This window comes from Amblyomma mixtum, chromosome 4 (genome assembly GCF_055824585.1).
Source record: "Amblyomma mixtum isolate Tamu chromosome 4, ASM5582458v1, whole genome shotgun sequence".
Taxonomy (NCBI): domain Eukaryota; kingdom Metazoa; phylum Arthropoda; class Arachnida; order Ixodida; family Ixodidae; genus Amblyomma; species Amblyomma mixtum.
This window is the reverse complement of record NC_143015.1, coordinates 159,635,762-159,646,492: the sequence shown is the minus strand read 5'-3', so window position 1 is coordinate 159,646,492 and position 10,731 is coordinate 159,635,762. Positions and strand designations below refer to the sequence as shown.

At 48.9% G+C, this 10,731-nt stretch overlaps 1 protein-coding gene across 1 annotated transcript in view; it reads right to left on the bottom strand.

The window, feature by feature from the left end:
• Positions 1-314: 314 nt before the first annotated feature.
• Positions 315-10,731, bottom strand: part of LOC149348993 (ras-related protein Rab-40B-like) — a 49,626-nt gene continuing 39,209 nt past the window's right edge. The window contains exons 2-7 of the mRNA XM_089541088.1: positions 8,218-8,513; positions 7,363-7,597; positions 6,072-6,170; positions 5,514-5,616; positions 4,961-5,250; positions 315-2,072 (exon numbers count right to left, since the gene is read on the bottom strand). Coding sequence (XP_089397214.1) covers positions 4,970-5,250; positions 5,514-5,616; positions 6,072-6,170; positions 7,363-7,597; positions 8,218-8,405 — 906 coding nt within the window. The 5' untranslated portion in view covers positions 8,406-8,513 and the 3' untranslated portion in view covers positions 315-2,072; positions 4,961-4,969. The remainder of the gene's footprint in view (positions 2,073-4,960; positions 5,251-5,513; positions 5,617-6,071; positions 6,171-7,362; positions 7,598-8,217; positions 8,514-10,731) is intronic.

Sequence of the window (10,731 nt, the reverse complement as noted above, 5' to 3'; positions counted from 1 at the left end):
TTGAAATTTCTTCACCGAATAACTCCCGTTCCTGTGCATCGATTCCTGTAATTCTTTTTAAGTCAGCATCTGTGTCACATAAAGAACCCACCTGAAGTATAGCCGGTATTCCCCCAGGCAGTGTTTCGCAGCCCCTTTAACTGGTACTGACATCACACAACACTGGAACCTTTCCCATGTTGCCTCAAACGAAACGCGGCCACCGCAGCTGAAATTTCATCCAATACCCTACCAAAACAAAAATGACAAAACTTGCCCACTGCCCTACATTGAAGCTGTGTGCTGGAATCTGAGTAAACTTGAAGGACACCATGCAAGGTGAAATCAATGCTTTATTCTTGCCTTGCATGTTTCACGCTACTCTCTTCACTTAAGCAGCGCCCAGGTCAGCTGACTCGCTCGGTCAGACACGTATCCACAACAGCTCTCACAGATGACAATCATTTTATGTACAAGCCGAGGTTATGTCGCACGAAATCGAGAGCAATACATAAACGACCTAGTCAGTTCTAATACACTGGACATGCACACACGCACACACATTAGTTACAACAGCAATTTCATCAAGTTCACAACACAACTAGACACTTGACTACAGCTCAAAAAGTGTCCCTCATATGGCAGACAGTGCACTCACAGCAGTGCACTGGAATCAGCTGCATCATAAAAATGGAAAATTATGAGACTCACACCACAGTCGGCGCTTTAAGATGGTATTGCTTCTTGGAGCATTTTGTTGCTCAATTACGTTCATTCAATTCACCAAACAAAATGCACGCAAGTCACATTCCTCCTAACCTGTTAAGAGCTATTCTTGAAACAAGGGACCATTAAGTAAACAAGAGAGATTTATACCCCACATTGGTTACCATAGCAATGCTATAAGCTTATAGCTCAATCTAACAAATGAAAGCTGTGCCCCACTAACTTTACGTATTAAAATGCCTCGATATGCAGCACATCTTCCGAACAAAAAAAAAAGCATGTTGAGAACAACATGCAATGACTAGCCCAAGATGCGTCCACTTCAAATCCCATGTTATGCCTTGAACTAAGTGGCAACCAATGAACAGAATCTGCTTCAAAGGTAACAATCTTTTCATCTTTGTGTGTCTGAAATTCCTTTTGACACAGCACATCACACTTGCAAAAATTGTTGCAGGCATCAATACCGTGCAGTCTCTAGAAAGGGCTTGTTCCTAACTTTTTCTCCTGTTAATATAGTGAACGAATAAATATCTCACAATGTGTTATCTCTTCATTATCATGTACTCTCTTTAGCATCCATCATCATGTCTACATGATGTTCTGTCAAAAAGCAAGCAATTCTTGTCAAAAGCCCCTTCCTGGTATAAAAAAAAAAGTTGATAAACAACTTGTCTCTATTAATGCAACACACACACAAAGCCTCGTGTTAATTTAACATTCAGAATATAACATTTTATTCGCTTGTGTTCTGCAAGCATCTTAAATAAGCTCGTATGTTTTGACTGCAGTTAGGGAAAAAAACAAACAAAGCAAGAAAATAAGATCTGGCCAAGGTAGGGCTGAAGCCAGAACACAGCCTAAGTGACAACTTCCAGCGCGCAAGAAGTCACGGCAGCACAGTTACGACAACCCAAATGTGTCGCCTTCGTATCCTGTCTATACAGTAACACTACACATTCATCTGAATCACAAAACAACAGCACAAACACAGCACACACACCACACGTGTCACTGCCTTCAAGTGACACAAACTATTTACACTACATACAAGGCTTCTTCTCAAAGCAGGCACGTTGAGACTTGACAACCAGAGGTGATGGGAACCAGAGCCCATTTTTTTGCCGGCAGGCCACTTCCACAAAATGGCCCAGTGTTCGAGTTAACACTTGCTTCTTCTGAGCATACCGCGCCCAATGTCGAAGTCCGTCTCTCTGTGCAAGATGCACTTGTCACAAAAGTTCGCATCTGCAAGGGAGGTTTCTCAAAGGAGAGTTTCAGAGGTCACCACAACACAGGCGCGCTGTTGACCTGTCAGCTTTCTCCCAACGCTTGTTGCACGATAGACGTCAGGTCACAAAGAACACCTGGAACGAAAAAGAGCAGTCCTGTGCAATGGGCTTAAAGGGACACTGAGGAGAAATTGAAGTTGGCTTGTATTGACAGAATACCAGCTCCTGATTACAAAAACGCCACTCATACTAACAACAAAGCTCTTGTAACGTAGAAAAGAGCAAGAACCAAAATACAGGTATCGCCGCCACAGGCCAAACTCGCAAGTACAAGCGTGATGAGATCATAGGACAAAACAGTGTTGCTAGAACCAATGGTTCTAGCAACTCTAGGACCCAAGAAGCCACAAATCACTGAGGCGCAGCCAATGCATGCGCAAATCTCCTTGACGTCGCCAGATGGCGCCACGTGCCCGGCAGCTACGCGCGCTCCTGAAGCATCGGGACCAATGAGCGCCTGTTTTCCGGCGGTAGGCGGGCTCCCGGTATTCCGCTAACGGTAACAAGGTACACGGTATGCTAAAGGTGTCTGTTTGCGAGAATTTCGTTGACGACTTCGAGAACGAGATCCATCGTAACGCTGGCAAAACGCCAGTGCAAACGTAATCGAAGCGACTGTAGCGGCGGCCGCAATAGCCGATAGATGCCTTCAACGTGCGGCCGGCGGTAGCTTTCTTTTCTGCTGCTGCTAGGCCGCACTGCTGGCCGCCAGAAATCACGGAGTCTGCGGTACGTCATGCGCACGTCATGTTTCACGTCACTTAGTCCTGTGTCGTCATAGGAGAATCCCAAGTTTGAATCAGAGAGGCGGGAAAAACTTTTTCAACTTCGAATCCAAACTTCTTAGAAATAAATGCATCTTTCGCTGCCGGCCAAGTGGCAACAAAGCCATGACATGCCGAACTATCGGATTTTACTATAAAAAAAATATTAATAGTGCTCTCCTCAGTGTCCCTTTAAAGGGAGTCGTAATTATGGGGTGCAGTCAACACTAACAGTGTACACGGTGTATATACCTGGGAACAAATTTACTGCGCCGCTGTCACACAGCCCAGTTGCCTGGTAATGAATAACAGTGGACAGAGCATGCGAGTCCCCTAACACATGCAGACATTTCAGATAACTGTCCTGTGTGAAGGAGCCGAAACAAAATTTTTGGCACACACCTTCAACCTGCAAACTTTTGCTGCTGATTGTACATAATTTTCATACATTCAATTTTCTTTGCTTCCTGCTAGCATCAGCACTCAACGACTGTACGTTGAGGAGGAGGCAACTGTTTCATAAAATTCTCGCTTGATACAAATTATACGCATGTACTCTGCACATACCGTATAAACGCGTGTAAAGGCCGCACCCGTGTATGGGCCGCACCCCGTTTTCCCGAAGGAAATGTTTAAAAAAAAATAAATCCGTGTAAGGGCCGCACCCGAACTTTCCATGACCCAGGCGGGAATAGCCTTCTAAATGCACGCGTCGTGGCCTCCGCGATCGGCTCCGGCTGCGAACAACGGTGCGCTCGATCGCGGAGGCCAAGCACGCGCACTAGAGCTTCCAAAAACCGTACATGGATGGCGCCCGAGGCTGTAGCCATCATCATCATCATTGTCAATTTTTTTCTCCCCCCCCCCGCCCCCCCCCCCCCCCGTTTCACCTTCCACAGACGACTGTACACTTTTTTTCATTTATAATAAAGATTTTTTACAAGAAACAGCTATAGTAAAGAGCGCCTGACCGTGGCTACGTATTTCCTGTGGAATGATGACATCGCGGCACGCGCAAAGTCTAGGATCGCGAGGCCAACATTCGGACGGAAATGGATACTGAAAACAATAAAACTGTGCTTTTTTTTTTTTTTGAGATGGCTTCACCACCAAGCTCGAGAGCACGAAGAGAAGCCAACTTTTCAAAGGCACTAAGGCCATGAGGTGAAGCGCGCGACAAGCACGGGAAAAAAAAAAAAAACTTCAACCTGGCTATGAACGTAGAAAAAAGGTGGCGCAGGCCACTGAGGAAGGAAAGAAACGGGCTAACGTTCGCAGCACGGCAGCGGCGGCACTGCGTGGGCAGTTTTGCCGTGCTGCCTGTAGTCTACGATGTGGGGACGCCTTCGTCCCCTGCGTTCGCTTTCCCTCAACTCAATAGTTCCCTGTGGTTAGCTTCCCCGCAACGCACTCCCTTTAGTGGGGTTACTTTTAACTAACAGGGGAGGGCGCTCACGTCGCAGCGACAGCAGTGCCACGGATGGCGTGTTTTGCCGCTCGCGCACGGGGGAAGGCTTGCTCTCTTCTCCCTGGGACCGGGAAGCTCGCGGACGTTTCGCTGGCGGCTCCGCTCTTCGTCGACGGGCGCCTCTTGGTCGGAACTTGCTCCCGCCAAGCCCGTCCCGTCCGACATCGGAGTTTTCCCTCTGCCCTACCGTGGGCGAACGTTCGCTCGTAACCGTGCTGGTGAGTCGGACATCCTAGATTCGAACAGGGTGAGCTCACGGGCTAGTTGGTTATTCATAATAATTTTTTTCAACAGACGAGGACACAGCGCTCGTGTGTGTGTTTCCTCGTCTTGTGTCCTTGTGTAGCATGCGCTGTTGAAAAAAATTATTATCCTAGATTCCTCAGTGTATTTTGTTGCTAGCTGGCGTTATTGTTGTTATAGCAATAAATGCCTTGTGTCGTTCCTTTGTTCCTGCAGAGCACGGCCCGCCGTGGTCGGCGTGCGCTCGGTAGCGCTTGCGACCACGGGGTGGGGTCCACGCGGCTTTGAACTATGTCAGCCGCGGTTAAACGGGGGAATACGGATTTATCTCCCCGATTTTCAACCCCACAACATGTCTTGATAATCTCACAAACAGAACCTCCACCTGAGCCCATTTTCCTTATTCACTGTTCTTACGTCAGCCACCACCAAGTCCTGGCTCCTGCTTGGCTCTAGCTAGCTCAGGGTGTCAACAACAGCGCACGCACCTTGGTGGGCTATGAGATGCAGCAGCTCTTGCGGCAATGCAAACCGGCCATGGCCGAAGAAGAGTGGCGGCGATGCTTGCGGCCTGCCAGCCGCAGCTCGGCCCCACGAACCCCCACAGGGTGGTGTGGGGCCACCAGGGACAGGCCCCCCGGCCCCTCCGCAAAGGGCGAGCTCATGAAGTACGACTTGAGGCACGACTTGAGGGGCGTTGGCAGCGGCAGCTGCTCGATGCGGTGCGAGCTGGTGCAGCTCACGATGGACCGGCAACACAGCTCCTGCAGTGAGAGCACTGCAGAGAGACCAAGACAGGCAGGAACTGAGATGGATACTTCTGACAGATACTTCAATATATATCAAAGAGCAAGTTAATAGAATATCTAGTATTCACATGACTGAATATCCTCTATATTCATGAATTGAGCAGTGATCAAATCGAATCAAACAAGCAACACCACCTTCCCCGAACTGAATGGTACACACTTACATCTTGCACAGCCCGATTTCTGCTCTGCTGCCTTACACACACACCCGGAAAGGAAAGAATGCACTCACCTCGGTTCGAGCGCCACAGGTGCTTCATGCCGTTGCGGCGCAGAGCCATGCGGGACAGCTCCACAAAGGACTCGGTCACATTGAAGTCGCACAGCGGGCTCACCTGGGGAGATCAAAGCACCCATTCTAGCACCAATTCCAATTCCAACGTCAATTCAAAAAACCTGAAGGGGCATCCCCATAACCTTCACGCAAGCATCAGTGTAGGGGGTCATGTGACTGATAACAATTGGTCATATCACCTGCCTTGTGAAAGCATCAAATCATGGACAATGATCGCAATTTCATGGAGGAAGGGTCTGGCTACAAAAGCTGACACTGTAAGCGTGTACTAGTGCCGACTGATGAACGATGCACAATTAGGCTGGATGGTCCATAGCAAGCTTAAACATGCAAGGTGCTCAGAAACAGGGACAACGACATCTTGTATTCAGAGTGATCCCATAAATGAGCAAGAGAAACAGGAACATGGCCCCATTTCTCCCGTTTAGTTTCATAGTCAGATCCCATCCATCTGCAACCAAGAAACTGTCACATTGCGACACACACACAACGTACCTCAAAGAAGGCCATGCCGTGCTTGTGGGCGTACTCAGCCGCCTCCTGACGGCCCACCTCGCGGTTGAAGGCCAAGTGAAGTCGGTTGCCCAGGAGAACCTGAGAGGATGGCAGTCTTGATGATTACCAAATTGCACTGCAATGACTAGAGCCGCTAATGCGCACCTACATTCTCTCCCACAATGACACTATATGGAGAAACTGCAATACATAAGTGAGCCCAATGACCAAACCTGCCATGGAACCAAGTGAATTTTAGCTCTTATATGGTGCTCAGGCTAAAAATTTGAAACATCTTCTCTTCCTTTAAAAGAATAAATAGACCATCATGCTCCGGCTATGAAAGCCTTCATTCTCCTGCCCTTCCATCTTGCAGGTAACTTCCCGCATCGCCCTGCACCTAGTGCCCTCCTGCGTTTATCCTCGCAACTAATTATACACTAGTGCGCTCCTGTGGCACTGCCTATAACTAAGTCTGTTGTAGCTTATGCTTTCACAGCCACACACTTCTTCAATGCAGCTCCCAGCTAACGAATACTTCAGTACAGACTGGGCCTACACAAGTCTGAGCCCATAGTACCAAAACATAAGTGCTCCGAACGGGTGCAAGTACCCCAGGGCCATGTGAGCACGAGGCCTCTTAGGCAGCCAGTGCACGCATGCAAGATTCAGGCGAATGTCCCAAACTAATGCATCTTCAAGTCCCATTTATAGACCAATTTTCAGCAAGAAAAAGTACATTCAAGCAGAGAAGGACACCTCTGGAGAACAAATGTGCTTCTTGCCTTCTGCACAAAACCGTCATAAACCAAAGCGACGCTACCAAGAGCAAAGCCCTGAACACTTCTGCAGTCACACAAAGGAATTCCATTCAAGAGTTCTGCTATGCCCCATAAATTATCAGGATGTTACCTTTCCAATGACTTAATTACTATTACGACGCTGCAAGCTTGTAAAATGAAATTTATGGCATGGTTTTGTAGGCCATTTATCCGCCTCATCATTTCATGCAATTTTCAATGAGCCCTGTCTTTGCTTCCTTCCTTTAAAATTCCCTCTGTTTACAGAGTACTAGTAATCTGTTCAGTGCATTAAGTGTCCTGGACAGATTGTTTTATTTTTTTTTCTCTCTCTCTTGATTTTCTCGTCGCCATTAATGCAAGTTTACTCTTCGTCTCTCAAGATTATCGTTTTCATTGCTGAGCTTTCCTAATCTGATTTCTTAGCCTGTTCATTAGTCGCTTTAAATCATCGACCTCCAAGTTATGAATACGGCCTCTCTCTCTCTCACCTTGGAGACCCCAGGTGCGTGGCGTTCCACCTCTTGGAGCCAGCGTCCCAGGCCATCGAAAGACCACCGGTTGGTGATGTCATACACAAGGAGGATCCCCTGGGCGCCACGAGAGTACGACCGGATGATCGTCGAGAAGCGGCCCTGGCCCGACGTGTCCCACAGGTGCAGCCGCACTCGCTTGCCGTCCAGCAGCACCGTAGTCGTCCGATACGAGGCAAAGCCACCAGGGGCACTGCACGCCACACCACGATACAATATTAACCAGGCCATGAAAAACAGTCTTTAAGGTTGTCTGATTCACTATCAGGTGAAGCAATACAAGGCCACTTACTTAGCAATAAATAAAAAGGGATGTAGAAAAAAACATGCATCATCCACTAGCTATGACACAAAGGTCTTTAATTTCAAACTGAAGAAGTAGTGCCAGCACATTTAACTACATTTAACTATAAAGGTGAAATAACCGCCGGAAACATCTCTGAGCTCTCACTGCCTCCTTGCTGCAAATATTTGCAGTTCACTACTTTTGTAGCTTCCATTGCATACTAATCCTGACACTGTATTTCGAATATTGTACTCACTGCACATTGCATAAAATCACACTGTCACTTTACATTGACACCACACCCTAAACCTGACATATGGTATTGACGCATCGCCCTAGATCTCACAGGCATGGCCATCCACAGTGCACACTGGAGCAGGCTGTAATAAGGGCGATTAGGTAAGCACACAACTTTTCATCAAATGCCTAGTGACCTGCATAACAGGCGCTTCGACTTCAGTGCAACACATCATTACTACCCAGAGATGGGCTTGGTAAACTCGACTCAGTGGCCCAGTGTGGCTCACCTGAAGGGAGACTCGAGGGCACCATCCTCAAGTCCGCCGAGGATTTCGCCCTTGCCCACGTCGCTGTCGCCGACCAGCAGGAACTTGAGCAGGTAGTCGTACGCCTTGGCCGAAGGAACGCCGCCGCCCTGGCCGCCCGGCACCACCGCCGACGGCCCGTTGGCAGTGCCGTTCAGCGCAGCCTCCATGGCTGCTGCTGCTGTTGCTGCTGCTGCCCCCTAGCGGCCACGCCACCGCGGCACGCCACCTCGCGGACTCCGGTCGCGCTACACAGGGGCGAGCACCGCCAGTCGCGGCTGCAAAAAGTGGGTAAAGACAGGCTCGTTCAGAAAACTGCCCTAACCACTACTGCTGGGAGATCCAGCTCAGCATATAAGAAGCATGCAAGAGCACCAAACATTAACGATACGAAGAAAGCGCGCGCGCACGCATGCACACACGCACGCACGCGCGCACGCACACACGCATACACACACGCATACACACACGGGCGTACTGGCAAGCAACTATATCCCTTGTTTCCGCAGAATAACTGCACACGAGCAACACAAAGAAAAGAACTGCAGTCAACAATACTAATCTTGTCCCTACTGCCACTCTCCCACAACTAGGCCTTCATGACAGCACCATTTAAAAAATATTATTCATCCACAACTTTTTTTCCCCGCCGGTTATTAAAAGCCAACCCACGCATTTACAACGTCACAATACACGGGAGATGGAAAAGGGAGGGGGGGGGGGGGGGTGTAGGGCAATGTTAGAAGGCGCAGCAGCAAGCCGATTACAACATGCGACCAAAAACAAAAGCACAGCTTACCGCGTTTAGAACGCGCCCTAAGGAGCACGAAGGCGATGTCATCAGGGGCGCCGCGGAGAAAGAAACAATAAGACAATTCTGCTAGTGTGAGAACGCATGCCGCCAGGAATATTTTCGACGTGAGCAAAAAAATGAAAGAAGCTGGGTGTCAAGGACGGTTAACTGCGCTGGCCAGGCTGCACTGATTGCCATGCAGTGTGGCACTGCGCACTGCTTTCAAGAAGCAACCGCCCATTTGTAGCAGGCAGCAAGTGCGCACGCGCATGAAGCTGGGTCCCGGCTGTGCTCCGCCGGAGCTCTCCCGCAATTAGTCAAACATGAGAAGTTTCAATTTCGCGAGTCTCCGTGTAAAACTATTTTCACTAAAAGTATGCCCACATTCACATGATTTATCAGCACAGAAAAAGTGCAACCACACAGTGGATGTGCCGCTACTCCAAGAGGACAAGGCATACGTGGTGAATTATGAGACTCAAATCGACAGCTGTTGTGACGGTTGCCGGAGCCAGAAAAGAAGGATGCAGCACATGCAACGTACTATCACGCTCAATACGACTTGCAACCTCAAGCAGCGCGGCCGGAGTGCTCCCCGGAAGCATGGTGGAGCCGACAAGCGAAGCGATTGAAAACGAAACGGAAAGAATGTTGCTGTTCTACCACTCAGTCTTCTCCCAAGTGCCGTCTGGTCTTGGCAGTACCGTGGCATTATCGCATCGCCTGCACTTGCGTAACGAATGCGAGGCGCATGTCACAGTTGATTTTGTTTCAATCCTTTCGCTTTCACCTGTCATGCCCGATAAAACCGTGGCCCAAATCACGCTTCAATCACAGTATGACTAGAGCAGCGGTTTTGATGATTTGAAACCACGCCTGTGCAAGGCTAGATACGCCGGCGCCTGTGAGAATTAACGAGCCCAGATTTTGTTGAGCAGACGACGCGGGGAATGCACCTGGATGCTGGAACAGCAGAATCCTTTCCACCTAGCTTTCAGGCGCGCCGCTTGTGGGCCCCGCCATGCTTCCGAAAACTCTGGGGCACACGCTCACGAGTTACAAGTCATATTGAGCGCGATAGTACATTCACCTGACAAAGAAAAAAAAAGAGCAACAACCTTCAAAGCTGTCAACGCTAGTTCACATTTAGTGCGAAAGTACTTCTAGCCAACCTCCAGTGCTTTCGACAATGTCTACTGCGAAGAAAATGAAGCCTCAGCCAGACTCAGTAAGGGAATGGGTATATGCATGGCGATGAACCAAGCAAAGCTCAATTCTGAGGATGACCCTGCAGGGCAAGGGCGCAAAACACAAGGTATAGCACATGAGGCAAGTCCCAAATGTGGTTAGGACATCCAAAATTTGCCCTCAGAATGACCTTGGCCAAATTTGACTACCAGTGGATCTGGGTGTGCTCGGGTGAAAGACAGGCTTGACCTAGTCTCAAAATGGAATTTGCCTACCTCCAAAAATGGGCTCAATTCTGAGGATGACCCTGCAGGGCAAGGGCGCAAAACACAAGGTATAGCACATGAGGCAAGTCCCAAATGTGGTTAGGACATCCAAAATTTGCCCTCAGAATGACCTTGGCCAAATTTGACTACCAGTGGATCTGGGTGTGCTCGGGTGAAAGACAGGCTTGACCTAGTCTCAAAATGGAATTTGCCTACCTCCAAAAATGGGCTCAATTCTGAGGATGACCC